Here is a 21,715-nt window from a genome sequence, read left to right as displayed (position 1 = left end):
ATTTGGCAGGTTCAGTCAGCTTCAGAGATGCTGCCAACTCTTCATATATCATGCACTTATATGGAAGCACAAAAAAGTTATAGCTCTTTACTTTGACAGATTTTCTTGAAAAAAGCAAAGTTTACCTGTGACTAGCACAAAAGTCACTGGGCCTAACTGTCTGAACTTTGGTAGGCTCAGTCAGCTCCATGGGTGCTACCAGGTCTCCAAATTCCATGAATTTATCAAACAAACTAAAAAAGTTATGGCCATTTCTATTTTCCAATGCAAGTCAATGGGAAATAGTAAAAAAAAAAAAAAAGACAATTAGGACAGCTCAAGTATCCGGGACACAGCTCAAAAAAGATCAGGGGCCCATGCCCAGGTGGGCTCTTCCAACAACGCCCCTGCTTTTGGCTATTCCCTTGTGTTAAACAACAACACAACTCCCTGCAGGTAGAAAGCTAGCACATCATGGCTAAATATCCTAGCTTAGGTTATTTCTTGGTATGCTAGCTTTCTATTTGCAGGGGAGGATTTTTGTGGTTTAATGCAAGGGAACATTAAAATATGAAACCTCCCCAACCCACACTTACAATCTGAAGTGGTACTGCCCACTTCAGTACCACAATAAATATTATTTCTATTTCATTCATTCATTTATTTATTTATGGTATCTTTATCCTGCTCCTTGGCCAAAAAGACTCCAGAGTGGCTTACATGGAATCAGCAAAACAAAACAGTCCCTGCCTGCAGGCTTACAATCTAAGAAGACACAATACACAAGGAAAAAAGAGATGGGGAGGGAAGAGGAAAAATGCTAAGTAGTCTTTCAGCAGAGATGGTAGAATAGCCCCACTTCCCCTCTCATCTCACCTCCCACTCCTGCTGGAATGGCTGCTGGTGGTGACCACTGAGGGAGGAGGAGCTTTCGTGGGGGTGGCCTTCAGTAGGACTATGGAAACAAAAACCTCCCTACCTCATTCTGCTAGATGTGTACACCAGGGCTGAGAAGCACAAAGCAGTCAAGGACTTGAGCCCCCAACATAATGACCCAGTGTGAACAATCACTGCAGCCCACCTTGGCTTATTTAAACCATGGTGGGTTGTGGTGTGTGCCAGCTGCTCTTTTGAAGATTAAACCCACAGCGAACATGGCTTATTATCATATTGTGTGAACCCACCAAGGCTGGCTTGTGTGAGGGTTAAACAACAACCATTTTAGGGTTATGCAAGGGTTGTTTAGCCCTCACATAAGCCACACTCGCACCCTAAGCTAGTCTGGCCGGGAAGTTCTTGTTCAAACTGCCTGCAACTTCTCTAACTTCCACTTCTGCTCCTCTATTGGTATTTGTAATTGTGTACAGTAGCTGTTTCCTTTGTAGCCTGAGAGTTTCCTAGAATTTGCATTTGTAAAGAACCTGATTGTTAACTAATAAAGTGGTGAGCCTAAAGCCTGCTATCTTGGAGTCTGTTGATTGCGAAGGGAGAGGATGAAGGAATGCGAGAAGTGCGCTATCACAAGTTTGTGCTATCTTGTGACCCGGCATTTATTCAGAGGTGCCTGCTAAAGCAGAAGCCCGTTATTTAGAGGGAAAGGGGAAAAATGGGCAGAATCGGGCATAGGTCCAGAAAGTCTACTCAGAAGTAACTCCTACTGCAGTCAATGAGGCTTGTTCCTGAATTTACTGAGATTGCCATTAAGCCAAAACACTAAGTACACCCAGGGTACATCATGTATTCATCTGGTGAAAGGCATAGTAACTCCCCTAATGGCTGTGAAGTGCTATTTCCAAAGCTGCATGTCTCTGCTGTTTGGTCCAGGGCTTTTTGTGAGTAACTGATGCCAGTTTCAATCCTTTGCATCATCGCCTAACCAGGGGGGCAGGAGAAAGGGGACAGCCTCTCTTATTGGTTGAGCAGCCCCTGCCAGTCCGATGACGTTCACTTCCAATCCCACCACCCCACCCCACCCGGAAGTATGTTTCTGTCAGCGACCTATAATGGTGTGGTGCAGCCCTTTGTGGAGCCCTGCACAGAGCCATGGAGATTCCATTAAAAAATCCAGTATTCCTTAATTTGCTTCACCCTTCCGTTGTCATGGAAACACGGCCCTGGTCAATGTCTAGATCTGAAGTCTCCTTTTCCCCAGTAGAGGATGAAGTGGCCACATGCCCTTACAATCAAGAGTGGAGTTGCAATATCACACCTCTCTACAGCAAAAATAAATTCTGTGCAATGTAATTTGCATAACAGGTAAATAAATTATAATCATGCAAATTAAGTGTGCTTTCTCAGCAGCAAACCTCATCTGCATAATTTCTGGCAAATACTTCATCCCTGCTTCCTACCAACCAATCACATGAAACAGCGAAGAAAGGTGCAATGAGAGCTTGCCTGTTTGTGCAGCCCAGGAAACAAGGGCTACCCATGCTGGTCTTTATGTATTTAAAGAAAATGCCCATCAGTAAATATATTTTCAGGGTGATCTGCAAATTAAACAATCAAAAGACAACGTATTTTTGCACTGAAGCAAAAAAGTCAGTTGGATTATGATAACCCCCTGCGGAGATGGGAGACGAGTACCCATTTGGAATCTGTTGACTGAAAGCAACAGCCCTGCTCTGCAGCCATCCAATGCCTGTTGAAGAACTATTCAATCTGTCAGTCATTACAGTTCTATATGGCCCAATACACAAAGCTATCCGGGTGCTTTATGAAGATTAAAACCCTAATCATACAATATAAAAACATAATAGAAAAGCAAAATATAAAAATATTTTTAAACAATCAACCATTTTTTAAAATCCCAGGACACATTAAAAAGCCTTATTATACGCTCTCAGATGCCTGGGAGTAGAGGAAGATCTTCACCTGGCGCCGAGAAGATGACACCATTGGCACTAGGCAAACCTCACTGGGGAAAGCATTCCACAATTTAGGGGCCACCACCAAGGATGCCCTTTCCCTTGCTGTCTGCCATCCTCCAAACTTCCCTTGGAAGAGGCACTTGGAGGAAGCCCTCAGATGATTATCGTAGTATTTGGGTAGGTTCATGCTGAGAGAGGTGCTCCATTAGGTATTGCGGTCCGGAGCAGTGTAAGGCTTTGCAGGTCAAAACCAGCACCTTGAATTGGCCTCGGAAACATCCAGGCAGTAGTGCAAATGGGCCAGAATCAGTGCTATATGTTCAGACCTTCTGGTCCCTGCTATCAATCTGGCCTCCACATTTTGCATAAACTGCAGCTTCCGAACCATCCATTGAAGTAATCTAACTTGGAATTTGCTAGAGTATAGACTACTGAAGACAGGTTATACCTGTCCAGATAGGGACGTAGCTGGACCAGCAGCTGAAGTTGGTAGAAGGCACTCTGTACCACTGAAGTTACCCCAGTCACAAGTTACAATGATGTCTGTGAGCGAAACTCCAATGGACCTGCTCCTTCGGGGGAGTGCAGTCCCATCCAAAACAGGAGGAACACCCTCTATCCAGGCAGAAGAACCACCCACGAACAGCATCTCAGTGTTGTCTGGACTGAATTTTAGTTTATTAGCCCTCACCCAGTCCATTGTCACAGCCAGGTACTGATCTAGCACATCCACCATCTAACCTGATGAAAATGAATGGGCTGAGCAACATTCCCATGTACCACATTCTGGAGTCAACCATGCAAGTAGGAGCGAAACTACTGCAATGCAGTGCCTCCCACTCCCAACTCAGACAGTCTTCCCAGAAGGATACCATGGTCAATGATATCAAAAACTGCAGAGAGATCAAGGAGAATCAACAAAATCACACACACCCTGTCTCTGCCCCAACATAGATCATCATAAAGGGTGACCAAGGCTGTTTCCATGCCAAACCTGACCTGGATCCAACTGAAATGGATCCAGATGATCAGTCTCATCCAAGAATATCTGGAGCTGGTCAGCAAACACCTACTCAAGGACTTTGCCCAGGAAAGGAACATTTGTGACTGGCCTAAAGTTGTTAAGATCCTCCAGATCCAAGGAGGATTTCTTCAGGAGTGGTCTTACCGCCACCTCTTTCAGATGGTCCAGAGCTACTCTCTTTCTCAAGGATGCATTAGGCATCACCCTGGCCCAGCTGGCCATTCTCCCCTGGCCATTCCCCCATCAGCCTGTGCATGAAGCATCTTCCAGCCATCAATAGGCCTTGAGTAACCTATCTTCAGCCACCTCTTGACCCATCAGTAGATGGTCATTAGCAAGCACTCAGCTTGAACAAAACATGGCAATTCCTTCACTTGACACTCCACATAGCATTTCTTCACATGACTAATAAGGGGGTTCCAACTTTATTTTTTAAAACCTCAACATTTCTAATCCTAACTATATCCTTTCTCTCCCTTTCCCTTCTCCTCCTTGGGCATAAGATGATCTATCGCAGCCTTGCTCAACCTGGTGCCCTCCAGATGTGTTGACTGGGATGATGGGAGTTGTAGTCCAACTTATCTGGAGGGAACCAGGATGGGTAACCAGGAATTCTTGAGTGGAGGGGACAATTGGATGGATAGATGCCCAATTTGCAGGCAGCTAGCTCTTGGAAATCAACTCTGACTGCTCATTGGAAGGACAGATACTGAAGCTGAAGCTCAAATATTTTGGCCACCTAATGTGAAGAGAAAACTCCCTGGAAAAGACCCTGATGCTGGGAAAGATTGAAGGCAAGAGGAAAAGGGGACAGCAGAGGATGAGATGGCTAGATAGCATCACCGATGCAATGCATATGAACTTGAGCACACTCCGGGAGAGAGCAGAGGACAGGAAGGCCTGGCGTGCTATGGTCCATGGGGTCATGAAGAGTCGGACACGACTTAATGACTGAACAACAACAACTCTTGGTTTAGATGCTACAAGCCCGGTTATTAGTCCCATTTCAGTGAAACATGTCTCTCATAGTGCAATCCTTTACATGTCTACTAAGAAGTAAGCCCCATTGAGTTCAATGGGACTTACTCCCAAGTAAGTATGTATAGGATCACAGCTTTAGTGCAATGTGAAAGAACAGGGTTGTGCAGCACCTTGCACAAGATCTTTGTTAAAGAAACTGAATGAGGAAGTCATGAGGCAAACCCGTATTCTCTAGTGCCATAGTCCAGGGAACAGCGTCAAGGAAACCAGATTTCTGTGTTCACTCAAAGCAAATACAACACCTCAGACTATTATAGCAGTTTTAAGGTCAAAGGTACTTCACAATCTATATCCTGATGGCCCTCAGTAGGATGTTCTCCTATAAGGTAGGTCACCATTCTTCCAGTTCTAAATATGCAAATCTTAATTTGAAATAATGGCTTGGGCTCCAAAGGCCTTGGACAAGGACATCAGACACAGAGGCAGACAGAGATGCCAAATACGTAAAACCTCCCAAGTAGGGTAGCCAGATGGAAAAGAGGACAGGGCTCCCACAGTTTTAACTGTTGTGTGGAACAGGGAATTTTAAAGGTGCTAGATCCCTGTGCTCTTTTCTATTTGGCAACCCAACCCATGCAGATCTGCCCAGCCTCTTTCCTACTTGATTTTAGACAGACAGCGAAGACTGTCCTATTTCAGTGAGCTTTGATGGGTTAACATGTTTAAGTTGTTTTATACTCTTGCTAATTTTTTTTAACAGTGCAATCCTATATACATCTACTCAGAAGTAGGTCTCACTGAGTTCAGTGGGGTTTTTTCCCCAGGTTAGTGGGTACAGGATTGCAGCCCAAACCTCCTGAAGATTGTCACTGGCTTTCTTGATTCCTTGTTTTTGTTATGGTGCATTGTTTTATTTTTCTACTGTAAGTCTCTTTAAATGATGTATAAAAAGCCAGGGTATAATTGTCAAAAGTAAAATATAAACATTTTACTTGAGAAATTGGAGCAAACAGTTGCATTTACTTGGAAACAGGAGTAATTCCCAGTTTTTGAGGCAAGGCAGCAATCATTTGTCAGGGACCCTTTGCCATATGTGTGTGTGTGTGTGTGTAAATGTGTATGTATGTATGTGTGTATATTTATATATATATATATGTATAGGCAAGCACGTATGCCACAAAGAAAACAAATTAAATTTCACCTGTACTTGTAAGTAGAAAATGTATTATGCAAACCACAGTAGCATTTGTAGGATAAGGAAAGAAGCAAAGGAATAGGAAGGCAAGTAGTTACCTAATAATCCTCCTAGGTGGCAGCCCTTTGTCCACTATTACTCAAATTGTCAAGCGGGTCAGCATCACTGCCTGATCTACCACTCCTGGGATGTTGTTTGTTCTATACCCCTTGCAGTGATTACTGGTGCATGTGCAGTATCAGAAGAGTTTATGCCCAGAATTGGGGTACTAGCCTGTGGTCACTCACTGAGAGCAACAGATAAAGGTAGGAGGTAAGAGGTGGACGTCCGCTGGGCTGGTTAGAAAATCTCATATAGGCCCACAGTAGCCCATGGGCTGCCCGTTAGTGTATGAGCCAGCAGCACTTGCGGATAGGGTTTGCCTCCAATATTTCTTGACAAGAGTTTCAGTACCATTAACAGAGTGGCATGCAGAAAGTTATCAGGCTAAGCTGTCCAAATCACGTGTGGGGTGTGTGTGTGTGTGTGTAAAAACTGCACCTGTGGAATTTCTGCCTAGTATCCAGCTGTTAAAATTACAATGCCTGGATAAAGAGAAACAGTGGAAGCCCAGCTCACAGAAGGTGAGTCTGAAGACGTCGTTGAGGGAATTAATTCTGCTCAGCGCTGTATGAGATTCAAAGCAATTAGGGTAACAACAGCTTGGGTTTTCTAGTGGTTTGCTGGGCCTAGAATCTTATGTGTGTGGGGGACAACGTGTGGCCTTCCAGATGTTGTTGGATAGCAACTCCCATCAGCCCTAGCTAGCATAACCAATCGATAATGGGAGTGGCAGTCCAACAACATCTGGAGGGCTACAAGTTGCCCACCCCTGTCCTATGCTCAGAAAAGGAGAATTAGGGTGGGAGGGGCTCATGGATGGCCCATTGCCCAAGCAGCACCCACCAATGGCAATGCTGACTGGGGATGGTGGGAGCTGTAGTCCAGCATATCTTGAGGGCACCATGTTGGGGAAGGCTGAGGTAGTAGTTCTATAATGTATGGAGGAGCATGCTTTTCCCATGGTAACAAGAGTTTCTCCTACCTGTGTGATCTGGAACCTAAAATATGTGCAATCACAATCAAACTACCTCAAAACGCTGCCAGCTCAGAGTAAATCACTGGTGGAGACACCCCTAGGAGGCCATCATATCTCTGTTCTTTTTCAGTCTCTGGATCTAACTAGGCTGGTTGAAGGTGTTTACACAGGATTGATGGCTTTGCTTGCTAAAGCATAGAGGCCTGGTGGCAGGGCAGGGCAATGTTTGTGCTGCTGATGCAGCCTTTGGATGCTATAAGGAAATTATTCCTATTTGCATGTCAGTGACAATCCAAACAAACAATAAAATGTCCTCCATCAAGTCAGACCAGGATCAAACCCTGATGGGGTCACTTGTCTCCTTTGCAGGGGGTGGGGGAAGAGAGAAATAGACAGAGAAAGAGAGAGGGCACAAACCACTGGCCAAAACTCCATTGCTCCCAATACCTGAGTTCCCATTTATTTATTATTATTTATTATTTATTTATTTATTTATTGCATTTATATCCTGCCTTTTTTCCTCCCAGGAACTCAAGGCAGCGTACATGATCCTCCTCCTTCATCCATTTTATCCTCACAACAACAACCCTGTGAGGTGGGTTGGGCTGAGAGTCTGTGACTGGCCCAAAGTCACCCAGTGAGCTTCCATGGCCGAGTGGGGACTAGAACCCGGATCTCCCGATTCCCAGTCCAGCACTCTAGCCACTACACCACACTGGCTCTCTCCATTAACAGAAATGAGTATGTATGAACAGGGGCAAGGGCTGCAAGATCAGATGGGTTACTAGGAAGGAAGTCTCAACATTGTATTTCTCTTATACTCTGATTTCTAGCCAGGCCAAACAGCGGGTGGGGGTGGTCGAATGATTTTGGGATTGTGATATAGTTCCTGTACCATCCAAATGTACCTGTACAGTAACTCTCTTAAAAATTACTCCTGTTGAAGTATATACATGACAGTGTAAGAAGAACATATCCCCAGTGCTATTCTCTTTACTATCACTGGTATTGGGCTGAGCTTTTGAAATGCTATTAAGGCCTTTTTAAAAATTAGGTTGGTTTTCAAAATTTGGAGCTAAGTCTATTGGAAATGAAGTTTTGAGTAGGCCTTCAGTGTTTAATCAAATAATTGGTTAGATTAATCAGCTTAAAAATATTTAATTGATTAAAAAGATGTCCCTGACTAATGGGGCAACAGGTTTTGTTTTATTTTTAATACAAGACCTTATGACGAAGGTGAAAGAAGAAAGTGCGAAAGCTGGGTTGCAGTTAAACCTCAAAAAAACCAAGATTATGGCAACCAGCTTGATTGATCACTGGCAAATAGAGGGAGAAAACGTGGAGGCAGTGACAGACTTTCTAGGTGCAAAGATTACTGCATATGCTGACTGCCGCCAGGAAATCAGAAGACGTTTACTTCTTGGGAGGAGAGCAATGACAAATCTTGATAAAATAGTTAAGAGCAGAGACATCACACTGACATCAAAGGTCCGCATAGTTAAAGCAATGGTATTCCCCGTAGTAACCTATGGCTGCGAGAGCTGGACCATAAGGAAGGCTGAGCGAAGGAAGATAGATGCTTTTGAACTGTGGTGCTGGAGGAAAATGCTGAGAGTGCCTTGGACTGCAAGAAGATCAAACCAGTCCATACTCCAGGAAATAAAGCCAGACTGCTCACTGGAGGAAATGATATTAAAGGCAAAACAGAAGTACTTTGGCCACATAATGAGAAGACAGGATACCCTGGAGAAGATGCTGATGCTAGGGAAAGTGGAAGGCAAAAGGAAGAGGGGCCAACCAAGGGCAAGATGGATGGATGATATTCTGGAGATGACGGACTCGACCTTGGGGGAGCTGGGGGTGGCGACGGCCGACAGGAAGCTCTGGCGTGGGCTGGTCCATGAAGTCACGAACAGTCAGAAGCAACTGACCGAATAAACAACAACACAAGGATGGATGGATGGATGGATGGATGGATGGATGGATAGACAGACAGATAGATATCTGCAGATGGCAAGCACCATCTTTAAAAAGGTATTCCCTGTTTTCTTTCAGAAAGGAGGTTTTAAAGGGCTCGGCCGACCCTGCTATTAGACAGAGTGAAGCAACTGTCGGGCAGCAAGGTGCTGGAGGACTCAGCTGTGTGTGTTGTGCAGACTGCCCTGCTTCCTCTAAGCATCCTGCATGTGAATTTGAACTTAGAACCCTCCTGGGTTCTTCTACCAGGCTTTGGCTTTTCCTGCAACTCATGTGGTCCTGACATCTATGACTGGCTCAAGGGTGGGAGTGGAGGAAATACAAATACCTCATGATGTGTTTGATTTTTATCTGCTGCTGTGGCTGACTGGGGCCGAAGCCACTATGTGGTTTTGAGACCAGGGAGCTCCCTCTCTTTTGCCCATGACATGACTGTTTTTTTTCCATGCAGAAGGCAAGTAGGGCCATTTTCCCTCTTCCCCCTGGTGAGGCTCAAACTCGTGTCTCTTGCATCTCAACCCTGTGCCCTATGTGGTGAGCCGCTGGTGAGTGACTGCTAGGTTGTACTTGTGACCTCCCTTGTTGCTTGTCCTGGCTGCTCCCTTTCCCTGTTTAGCAATAGGATCTTTCTGTCCCTCGCTGGGTCTTGAATCCTCTTCCCAGGAGGGCTGTGTGTCTTCTTTGTAGGCCTCCTGTCAAGGGAGCATTGTGGGTGCTGTGTTGTATTGGCTCTCCTTCCTTCTCTTTCTGTCTTGTGCTCAAACAGCACTTCTGAGCAATGTGTGGCACAAGGGGACTTGAAACCCTGAGTGAAGCAATGCTTGAAGTCATGCAGTAGCAGGGTCGTTGCTGCCTGTAGCACAGGATCTCCTGGAGAAGTGTCGTTTTGCATCCTTGTATATGTTGTGGTGCAGGGAGGTGTCCTGGGGGCATGTCCCTGCTGATACAACAGGGTGGCATGTGTGTATTCCTGCTACCACAGCCCCAATTGGTGGTCCTTGGTGGTTTTTCTGTGGATGCTGCAGGTGTGTTGAATGTTTTTGCACCATTTTCTTACTTTCTGATTATGTATTTTGCCCCTCCCATACTGGGCTGAACAGATATTGGATATATTAGCCATTGAACTGGCATATACACCCCTACACACACACACACACACACACACACGGTGTAATCGTATAGGTTTGTTCTGCCCATGCAGTTATTAATTTCTTCTATTAACCTGTGAGTTTTACCCCACATCGTTCCATAAAGAAAGCTATCGTGTACCAGCTGGGATGTTACATTTTTTCTTAATTAAGGAACACTCTATGAAATACATGCCTTTATTCAGGGTCCACCTGTCATATCCAAACCTTAACCCTGCATGTTACCCCAACTTAGCCATATGTGCAACAGTGTTGCCCACATCCCTTTGCCAATATCTCTGTTGCTACATATCATTCTTCAGACTCTTAAAATAAGGAACCGAAACTCATGAGGGACAAAACACCTTGTATTAATCTTGCCGTATATGTGTAAATATAGTAGAATAACAAGGTGCTTTGTGAAACAGCAGATATTTAAGAGAACTATAAAGGTGTCAAGTATGTGTACTGCTGGGTTTCACAGAAGTCTGTTTCATAGAACAGAGAGTACTTATTCTAGCAATCAGAGCCATCAGACACTCCCAGGAAACAATGGGATTGATTGACGAGTCTGAATGTGTGTGGAGCTTGAAGGGGAATGGAAGATCTTTCAGGAAGGCTAGATCTGTAGTGTCAGAAGGAGAGGCAGTGGCTGGTTGGACCATTAACTTTCGGTGGCAGTGAATCCACAAACAACATCAGCAGATGCCCAGATTTCATAACCAGAACCTATTTATTTAGAATATTTCTCAACTGCCTTAATCCAGAGGATGCCAGGGTGGTATACAAAAGTGTGTATTCGCATAAACATATCAATACAATGTAATAAACAAAACAAATAATGAACCGTGTGAAACATAGCAATTAAGCAGAATAAAAAACAAACTGAACACGTAAAAACAAAGTGAAATTTCATATAAAATGTCTGACCAAGTAGGAAGGTGTTAACCTGGCATCAGAAAGATTGTAATGTTGGTGCCAGTCAAGCCTCTTTGGGGAGGGCATTGCAGAGTCAGGGTGCCACTACAGAACAGGCCCTCTCCTTTATAAATATGTAACGCAATTCTGCTAAAGAAGATGCTCAGATAAGGGTCTTTAGAGAGGATCTTAAAATCTACATTCTTTGGATCTAGTGTTTGTTTATTTATTACATTTCTATACTGCCCAATAGCTGAAGCTCTCTGTTTTTGATGCTTTTGCTCATTCTTGATCCAATAGCAGTTGACTACTACTTGGTGTAGCATCAACATTCTTCTTTCCAAGGTAAGTGACAGCAAAAGACTTAATGGCTGGGATCTCAGGTTGTTCCCGATGGCACAAGCATCACCTAAGCAGAGCTCCGCTCACGAACGCTCCTGCTAGCAGAAGTGGGGTAGCAACTTTTATTGCTTACCTCCTTCCCCCTGCAGCCCCTTCTGTCCCCAAAAATGTTATCTGGAGGACCCTCTGGAACATTGGGGAGGGGCTGCACATGGAGGGGGAATCAGCAAAAATTGCCTCCCCCCACCTTCTGACAGTGGAATCTTCTGCTGGTTCTGAGTCCCGCCCAGAAGTGGAAGGGCTTCTTCCATTCAGTAATGCCTAGATAGCAACCAAGCCATTGAACTTTGTTTCAATACTCAAATTATGTGGGAAAAGATGGGCGGGATTAATAAAATATAACCCCCCATCCCTCACTCACTTCCATTTTAGCCAAATCATGACCCCAGCTGTAGCCTTCTGAAAGTAGTAACTAAGGAGGATGCCATAAAAGGTAAGGTGCCAAGGGCCCTCACCACAAATAATTTGAGATCTGCTTGGTTTAATGACCAATTCAAGAAGAAAATAAAATTTCTGGTAATCTGAAACTGGGGGAGGGGGTGCATTTCCCCAGTGTCCAGCCAGGCCCATCTCAACCTTCACCCAACAAGGCCTTTGGACATCCAATTACCTCCACTGAGTCAGCATTTCATACATGCTTCCCAATCCTCTTGCATAATTCAGCATTTCAAAAGAACAAAACTAGTATAGCAAGAGCTGGCAACCTGGCAGCCCTTGGCCTAATTTCAAAGGGCCAAATTACACATGAGGTTAAAGATGTAGCATGCAGCTGCCCCTGTATTTTTTAATTACTCACAAGTAATTGGATGAGACTGATTATCTAGATCCATTTCAGTCGGGGTTTAGGCTGGGTTTTGGCATGGAAACAGCCTTGTATGATGGCCTATGTTGGGAGAGAGACGGGGGAGTGTGACCTTGTTGATTCTCCTTGAGTTCTCTTCGGCTTTCGATACCATCACCATAGTAACCTTCTGGGGCGATTGTCTGAGTTGGGAGTGGGAGGCACTGCATTGTAGTGGTTTCGCTCCTACTTGGATGGTTGGCTCCAGAAGGTGGTACTTGGGGGATATTGCTCAGCCCCATGGACTCTTCAGTATGGGGTTCCTCAGAGGTCAGTCTTGTCCCCCATGTTATTCAACATCTACATGAAACTGTTGAGTGCGGTCATTTGAAGTTTTGGAGTGCGTTGTCATCCATATGCTGATGACACGCAGCTCTATTTCTCCTGTTCATCTTCTTCAGGTGAGGCTGTGGATGTGCTGAATTGGTGCCTGGCTGTGACAATGGACTGGATGAGGGCGAATAAACTGAAACTTAATCCAGACAAAACTGAGATGCTGTTAGTGGGTGGTTCTGCTGACCGAATGGAAGGTGCTCAACCTGTTCTGGATGGGGTTGCACTCCCCCTGAAGGAGCAAGTTCGTACCTTGAGGGTCCTCCTGGAGCCATCTTTGTAACTTGAGGCTCAAGTAGCCTCAGTGGCATGGAGTGCCTTCTAGTTCCAACTTCGGTTTGTAGCCCAATTACGCCCCTCTCTGGACAGGGATAGCCTAGCTTCAGTTGTCTATGCTCTGGTAACCTCCAAGTTAGATTACTGCAATGCACTTTACGTGGCGCTTCCTTTCAAGATGGTTTGGAAGCTGCAGCTTGTACAACATGCAGCAGCCAGACTGATAACGGGGATCAGAAGGTCTGAACATATAAGACCAATTCTGGCCCGCTTGCACTGGCTGCCTATATGCTTCCAAGCCCAGTTCAAAGTGCTGGTTTTGACCTACAAAGCCCTACACAGCTCAGGACCACAGTACCTGACGGAATACCTCTCCTGGCATGAACAGACCCATACACTACGCTCTGCATCTAAGGCCCTCCTCTGGGATCTTCCTCCGAGGGAGGCCAGCAACAAAGGAGAGGGCTTTTTCGGTGGTGGCTCCCCATTTATGGAATAAGCGCCCTGACAAGGCCTGCCTGGCGCCAACATTGTCATCTTTTTGGTGCCAGGTTAAAACTGCCCTCTTCTCTCAGGCATTTGGCAGTGTATAATGAGTCTCTTGATTGTCTCTGGCTGATTGCTTTAAATTGTTTTAGATATATGTTGTTGTTGTTGTGTATGTTATTTGTTTTATGTCATTATGTGAATAGTTTTTATATTTTATATAACATATTTTAATGGTTTTTAATTTTTGTGAACTACCCAGAGAGCTTTGGCTATGGGATGGTACAGAACTATAATAAATGTAATGAAATGAAGTAGGTGTGACATCCCCAATCTAGATTGAGACCACCATGTGCAGCAGGACGGGGGGAGGGAGTTTAAACAATCCCCTCCCCAGCATGGAGGTTTTAAAAAGAAAAACAAAACAATTGCTAACAATGGAGGGTTCCCCCCATTTTTTTTTAAACCCACATATGTGTGGGGCAAATATTGGGAAGGGAAGGAGAGGGAGAATGAAGGGGTGGCCCCGCATATGACCCCTGACAGATTAGCTCCAAGGTAATGGATTTCCAACAGAAAAAAGATTTGCCACCCCTGTTCTGCAGCCACAATTGCACAAAAGTGAACATGTTAGTTAGTTGTTTGTTTGTTTGTTTGTTTGATCTATTAGCCGCCCATCTGGCTGGCTACCCAGCCACTCTAGGCAGCGTACAATACTAATAACAAATTTACATAATCAACTGAACAACAACAACAACAGAAACATAACAAAACAACACTGCTCTAAAAAACGCTAACCCACCCCAAATGCCCGCCTGAACAGCCAGGTTTTTAAAGCCCGGCAGAAACTCATCAAAGAATTTGCATAGCAAATTTGCATAGCATCTTTAATTTGCATAATGTTTTTTAGTCGTGGCATCTGAGCTTCCTGCCTGTAAAACAAGTGGGGTTCTTTGTTGTAAGATTTAGCATCCTTACTTTTCTCTGCCATCCCATAAATAGTTGGTTTTCCTGCACTAGCTGAGTACATACTCCTGGCCTTGAGAGAATGATGACCAACTACAGAAGTCCCCAAGCACATCACTGCTCCTCCTTTTTTCTGCAAACAGCTTCTTTCTAAAAAAAATAATAATAATAATCCTGGTACAATTTCAGCTCAACTGCACGCTTACAAAATATCCCAGGCTTCCCCAACCTGGTGCCCTCCAGATGTGTTGCACTAGAACTCCCAGCATCCCCCAGTCAGCAGGCCAACTCATCTGGAAGGCACTAAGTTGGGAAAGGGTAGGATGACACTTCATGTATCTGAGGCAGTGGAGCATGCACTCCACAAAAGCTTATATGCTGTAATAAATGTGTTAGTCTTTAACTTAAGGTGCTTCAAGACTCTTCATTCTTTTTGCTGCAGCAGACTTACATGGTTACCCCTCTGGACATTGTTCTTTTTATATAACTTGTAGATTTAATCAAGCAACTTTACGGAGGACTGGAAAATGGAGACTGCTAATGAAGCTCTGAGCGACCAGCTCACAACAGGGCAAATGAACAAGGACGCACCATCTGAGGTACAAGCAAAATCCTTCCATTTATCAAAGCCCCATTTTGTTAGTGCTCTGTGTGGGCCAATTATTATTAATCGCCATCTGATAGTGCTTTTAGTGGGCAAAGTGCATATCTCTAAAACACCCTCACAACAGGCTTGTGAGGCAGGTCATTTCTTTTATAGATAGGGTGTTGGAGTTTAGACACAGAAACGGGAGTTGAGCCCTACATACCTCAGACACAATATCCACTCTTGGCTGCTGCATCCTGAGTTTAAGGATGAATTTACATAACACAAGCAGTTTTCTATCTAAAGCAGACAGCGTATTGTATGAAGTAGTACTCAGTAACTTGAGCAAAAGGACTCATGATGCTTGAAATGTCATAAATGCTCCTTATATTAGCAAGGTGGTAGGTTGACGTGCAGATACCAACTGTGCCTAAATTGGGTGGGGTAGAGGAACAGAACAGCAGGGTAGGAGGGCAGTCCCTTAGAATATATGCAGTCTATATTCTTTGAGGAGGGATCATAATTCAATGGCAGGGCACCTGCCTTAGATGCAGAATGTCCCAGATTCAGTTCCTAGCATCTGAAGCCAAAAATGGCTTGGGGCCAGGTTACCTGAAGGATTGTCTCCTCCCATATATATGGGCCTGGACCTTAACATCATCCTCAGAGGCCCTTCTCCAAGTGCTCCCACCAAACAAGGTGAGGTCGGTGGCTACTAAGCAGAGGGCCTTTTCAGTGGTGGCACCCTAATTGTGGAATGCTGTCCCCAGAGAGGCTCACCTGGTACTTATGTTGTGGTCTTTTTGGTGCCAGGTGAAGAAGACCTTTTTCTTTTTCCAGGCTTTTTAGTCCTTCAGTTTTGTTTTTAAATGTTACTGTGTTTTTAGATCTTCATGCCACTGCTGGTTTTCACACAGGTTTTAACCAGTTTAAAACTTTTAAAGCTTTTATATTATGTTTTATCATATTCCATTTTAGAGTTTTAATTTTTGTGAACCACCCAGAGAGCTTTGGCTGTTGGGGGTATAGGAAATGTAAGAAATAAACAAATAAATAAATAAAGCTCCAGTTGAAGGATCTAATAGAGCAGGGCTGCTTGAGGTTTTGGAAAGCTGCTGCCAGTCAGTGTCCACAACAGTGGGCTAAGTGGACCAAAGTTCTGACTTGGTACAAGGCACCTTGCTATGGTATGGGCTGGAGCTACTCCTGCAACAGGCAAGGAGCATGGGTGCTGCTGCCCATGTGCTGCAAGGGATATCCTAAAGAGCAGCATGTAAGTGCTGCACTTTGGCCAACCAGGCTGGGAGCATAGATGACTGGAGGGAGACAAGTAGCTTCTCTTGTTAGCCAAGGTTAGCCCATATACAACCAAGGTTAGCCCACAGCTCCTACTACGGCCTTCCCCAACTTAGTGTCCTCCAGATCTGTTGGTCTGCAACTCCCATCATTCCCAGCCAGCATGACTGGCTGGGAATGATGGGAGGTGCAGTCAACACATACGGAGGGCACCAGGTTAGGGAAGGCTGCACCAGAAGAAAGCCTGCTCTGTCCAGATTCCTCTTTTTCTGGCTATCTATCCAATAAATTGCTTTTTACAAAGAAAAATTGGTGATGAAGAATATCCCCCATGCTCCCCCATTCCCCTTCTTTATCTCCAATCTATTGGGAGGGGGAACAGTCTGCAGGGGAATCCCTTTGTTATCTGCTATCACAGATAAGAGATAAGAAAGTGATTGCTCTCCCCACCTCTCCCCACTGGTAACCTCCAGGCCAGCAGGCAGGGGAGTGGGAGAGGCTTGCATAAGCAGCCCACGTCTGTGTGGGCCGGATGGAGAACCTCCACGGCCCTAAGCTTGCCCTCTCCTGGCTTAGGACAAAGTCTTAAATCAGTAGGGGGGAGGTAGGTGACTTATGATTGATCAACAGCCATTCAAGCAGGCAGAGCTGAGGGGGATGAGAGGGAGAGCAGAGCCATTCCACCAGCTCTGTTAAAATAATTATATTTCCCCCTCTTCTCTCCCCATTTCTCTTTCTTTGTGTATCTTTTTAGATTGTAAGCCTGCAGGCAGGGACTGTCTTGTTTGATTGATTATATTATGGTCTCCCTTGTTTGACTGATTGATTATATTATGGTTTCTGAGTGCCTTTTTGGCTGAGGAGTGGCAAAAAATACTTCAAACAAACAAACAAATGATATACCATTGTCTCTATTAACTCTCTGCCCTAATCCTAAACTCATTTACTTATTTCAATGGGGCTTACTTCCAACTAAATGAGTGTACAATTGTATCCTTGCACCTATTGTCTCACCAAAATGGCCATCGCTATTATATGCTCAGGCATCACATATTACAGGACATGAGATAAGAATTAGAGAGCACGGCACTCCGTGCTCTGCAAAGTGCTATTATAATAATTATAACGCTGTAATAATTATAATAACAGCTGCATGTCCAGTTGGCTATTTAGCGATTACGCCACTGGTCAGGAGGAAGCTGTGACAAACATCCTTAGAGTCAACACAGGATCTCCAGAGGCACTATTGTGATTCACCGGTATTTGTTTCCGTAAATAGCTATCACTTTGATGCATTCCTGGCACAAGCACCAGATGAAGTCAGGGCGTGTGGCTCTGTCCCAAAGTCATTCAGCCCATGAAGGGGTAGGTGGGGGTTCATTGGCCCCTCCACCCCATTCTGGTTGCCTCCCCTGTCCTAAGCCTTGGGTCTGGTCCAATGTTAATAATTTCAAGCTATTCTACTCTCAAGCTTGTTTCCCCATATATCAGTCTTGTTCTTGATCGGAAAAGTAGCTATGTACATATATTGGCCACTAAGGGGTTACCTTTTCCTGCCCTGGACTTCTTGTATTAACACTTCTTACTTTGCCTTTAGTTGACCCCAACGTGTAATCCTGAGGGTATCTCAAAAGAGGATGAAGATTTCCTCTCTGGGCTAAACCCAGGGGAGAAGGAGTGTCTGGAGTACTTGCTGCAGACAATCAACACTTTGGATGGGGATATCTATGAGGATGGCGATGATGAAGGACATCATGCGAAAAGGGCAGAATCTCTAGGTGAGATTAAATGGAACCTGCTTATGTGAATTCGTGGGCACCTTCCTGTCACCTAATTGGCTGATGTCACAAGGCTTGGACTCAAGTGGCCCCCTGCAGCTATGATTTGGCTGGTCATTTTAAGTCAAGTTTCAGTCATGAACTTCAGTTCTTCTCACTTCTCTGCCCTCTTTCCCATCAAAGCGTACAAGTTCCAGGTCCGGGTTTTTGAGGGTCTTTGGACAAGACACCCATCCTTCAGTGAGTCTGTTTTCTCACCACCATTGTCACCAGCTGCTGGCTTGCCAGGCAGAGAGCAAACAGGCAGTGGCATCTATTGTTCCTCCTTCTCACCACCACCATTGTCTGGGCTGGAGCAAGAGGGTGGACAAGCAGGTCACATTGGTGAAGAGGAGGAGCTCTCCATGGGGCTCCTGTCAGTAAGCACCCTGCTGGTGTGTGGTCCCTTGGCAGGTGCCTGACCATTGCTACCGACTGTGCATACAGGTCTTTCCGTCCTTTGCCCCTACATTGAGTGTATCCCTACTGCCTCTTAGGCTTTTTGGCCCTGGTAGCACACTGCCCTCCAGTCAAACTGACTGACTTAGTGATCAATTGTATTACTCTTTCCAGTGGCAATGTTCTTTTTAGCATTCCATGGCTGATCTCTCATCCTTAGCACTTAGAATGGTTGGGGAGGGAGCTACGTGGACAGCTGAACAGTAACAGCCAGTTTGAGCCACACACATGTGTGCTTGCTCTCTCTCTATCTCATACACACTCACTCTCATACACACACCAAATATTTGGCTGGTTCCTTTAAATCAATATGTGGAATTCTGTCACCACCTCTCTGCTTTCTGCCTTCACACATCATGTGTTTACTGCAGGGAAACACAGGTGTCACGTTAGTGTAGCTGCAGCAAATTAAATAGCCAGATAATGTGTGAAGGGACTCTACCCATCTGGACTGGGAGAGTCGAGTAGTTCAGGAGACCTCCATCTCTTTGTTTCTTGCAGTTTCCTTTCCCTACCTAACAGTTTTGGCCCTTGTTGGCTTTGTGTGCAGGTTCTGAGGACCAATGCAAGAGCAGTGTTGTTGATTCTGGCACACAGCAAAGTACATCTGTGGAGGCATCCCCAACAAGGCCTGGTCCTCGCCCAGCATCTTCTAAGATTAAAATGACCAAATCCCTTTCAGAGGAATCTGGTGCCATCATTCTGAGGAGTAGGCCTGATCCTTATTGTCCCCAAGCCAAAGGGCCTGCTAGATTGGCAGGCTCTCACCCTGCCCATTTCAAGAAGTTTGACACAATCATGAGGTCAGGAGTCAATGTTCAGGAACTCCGCTCTCGCTTCCTCCTTCACCTTGACAGCTCTGCTGCTTTCAGGGAACCAAGAGAGGATGGCGCAGCAACAATTAAGCAACCGGGCCCATTGGCTGGCAGTCAGAGGTCCCCTAGGGATGAAGCACTGCAGAAGCTAGGCCTCCTTCAGAGAAACTCAAGCCTTCCAAATACGAATAGTCGTCTGCTGCCCATGGCAGGGCAGCATGTCCAGATTTCACTTGCTGACAGTCTAAATCATGAGGCAACTGCAAGCTCCATCAACACCACCGAAGAGCCTTAATAACAATTGTTACGGAAGGGAGATGAGAGAGGGAAGAAGGACCAGCCAGATGGCCGATTAATACATTTAATAATAAATAATAAATAAATAAGGACCATTCCACCAGCCCTGTTGAAAGGCCTCCATCATGAAGACGACTCCTCCCTCAATACCCTTCTGCATTCAACACAGGACAAACAAGCCAGTCTACAGAAAAGAATAATTAGACACAAATCTGTCATAAGAAATGGCAGTATTCAAAAACCACTAGCAGAGCACTTCAGCCTCCCAGAATACTCTCTCATGGACTATAAGGGGCCACTGTGGAGCAAAGAAACCTCAAAGGGAGATTATCAAGAGGTTCAGTTCTATCACCAGAGGCATGAATAAAGGTGTTTTTTTTAAATCATACTACATATGTTAATTGGCTTAATGCCGGGATATTTTTGTTATCAGCAACAATGGTTTTCTGAATGGTCACAACTAATAATCTGATGCTCACTGTCACTACTTTCTGCATTTAGGACCTCACTGGTCATAATTTTACCCCCCTCTCAACTATGCGTACTGTATATATACCTGAAATTCTCAATAACACCTCATGCATCTGATGAAGTGTACTATAGCCTACAAAAGCTTATGCTATGATAAATGTGTTAGTCTATCTAGCCATCTCATCCTCTGCCGTCCCCTTCTCCTTTTGCCTTCAGTCTTTCCCAGCATCAGGGTCTTTTCCAGAGAGTTTTCTCTTCGCATTAGGTGGCCAAAATATTTCAGCTTCAGCTTAGTATCTGTCCTTCCAATGAGCACTCAGGGTTGATTTCCTTTAGGATTGACTGATTTGACCTCCTTGCAGTCCAGGGGACTCGTAAGAGTCTTCTCCAGCACCACAGTTCGAAAGCATCAATTCTTCGGGGCTCAGCCTTCCTTATAGTCCAGCTCTCACAGCCATACATTACTACTGGGAAAACCATAGCTTTGATTAGACAGACCTTTGTCGGCAAGGTGATGTCTCTGCTTCTTACCATGCTGTCTAGGTTTGCCATAGCTTTCCTCCCAAGGAGCAAGCGAAGTACCACAGGACTCTTTGTTGTTTTTGCTGCAACAGACTAACACAGCTACTCCTCTGAAAATAATTGCCTTTTCATTAACTTCTGACTTCTATTCTGATTTAATTCTGGGTCATAGTTTAATTGTACTGCAGTTTTGCCTCTATCAGTTTACTTAGGCCACTGGAGTAAGTGCTACAATCAACCTGCATTTAAAGCAGATTTGATAGATCTGGGTATCAAACCCCTTGTAAAGAAATAGCTCAGCTGGAAGGGTGCATCTCTGTCACCACTAAGCAACTACAGAGAGTTGAGCGGGAAAGCTTCCAGATCAGAGGCGTGCTGTTTTCTGTCAAATGTGTCTCCTTGCATTTCTTTCCTATAAATTAGGAAATCCTGACAAGGGGAGGGGCCGAAGCTCAATGGCAGAGCCCCTGCTTTGCATGCAGAAGGTCTCAGGTTCAGCCTTTGGCACCTCCAGGTAGGGCTGGGAAAAAACCCTGTCTGAAACCCTGAACAGCTGCTGCCAATCCGTGTCAACAGTACTGGACTAGATGAGCCAATGGTCTGTCTCTGTACAAGGCAGCTTCCTATGTTCCTATGACATAGAGCTTTTTACCAACTGGGGAGCAGGCCTGATCTTTCAGACTGTTAGACATTTTCTAGGCCTTCTTCCTCCTCTGGCTCCATTAAGTAGGCCTGATTTCTAGGAACATTCTAGAAAACAGGCCCAGTGTCAGCACACAGTATCTTTGTGCATCTGCCAGAGCTCCATTGCCTGGCAGGACCCAGTGCTGTGTTGATGAGTGGTCTGGGGAGGGGGCTCCCATGACGGGAGGCTGAGTTTGGGCGTTTTCTGCTATTTAAATTTCCCACAATGCTCCTGAGGTAGCATTGCTCCGGAGCATTGTGGGAAATGTAAATGGTGACTCCAAGCAGTTCCAGCACTCATGCGCTGCTGCTGCT

At 45.1% G+C, this 21,715-nt stretch overlaps 1 protein-coding gene across 1 annotated transcript; it reads left to right on the top strand.

The window, feature by feature from the left end:
* The first annotated feature begins 5,190 nt into the window (after nt 1–5,190).
* Nucleotides 5,191–20,110, top strand: LOC146355096 (uncharacterized). Its single transcript, XM_084840571.1, has 6 exons — nt 5,191–5,240; nt 7,655–7,868; nt 9,556–9,649; nt 14,948–15,052; nt 17,933–18,113; nt 19,162–20,110. The coding sequence occupies exons 4-6, from the start codon at nt 14,981–14,983 to the stop codon at nt 19,719–19,721; spliced, it is 813 nt and encodes a 270-aa protein (XP_084696697.1). The 5' UTR covers nt 5,191–5,240; nt 7,655–7,868; nt 9,556–9,649; nt 14,948–14,980; the 3' UTR covers nt 19,722–20,110.
* The last annotated feature ends 1,605 nt before the right edge of the window (nt 20,111–21,715 follow it).

Source organism: Heloderma suspectum, chromosome 2 (genome assembly GCF_057233095.1).
Source record: "Heloderma suspectum isolate Gila_16-S chromosome 2, 16-S_ref, whole genome shotgun sequence".
In the NCBI taxonomy this organism is placed as follows: domain Eukaryota; kingdom Metazoa; phylum Chordata; class Lepidosauria; order Squamata; family Helodermatidae; genus Heloderma; species Heloderma suspectum.
This window is presented reverse-complemented; position numbering and strand designations above follow the sequence as displayed.

Coding starts and splice junctions, on each gene's coding strand:
- LOC146355096 (XM_084840571.1), top strand. CDS start 14,981: ATGGAGACTGCTAATGAAGCTCTGAGCGACCAGCTCACAACAGGGCAA. Junction 15,053..17,932: donor ACAAGGACGCACCATCTGAG/GTACAAGCAAAA, acceptor CTTTGCCTTTAG/TTGACCCCAACGTGTAATCC. Junction 18,114..19,161: donor GAAAAGGGCAGAATCTCTAG/GTGAGATTAAAT, acceptor CTTTGTGTGCAG/GTTCTGAGGACCAATGCAAG.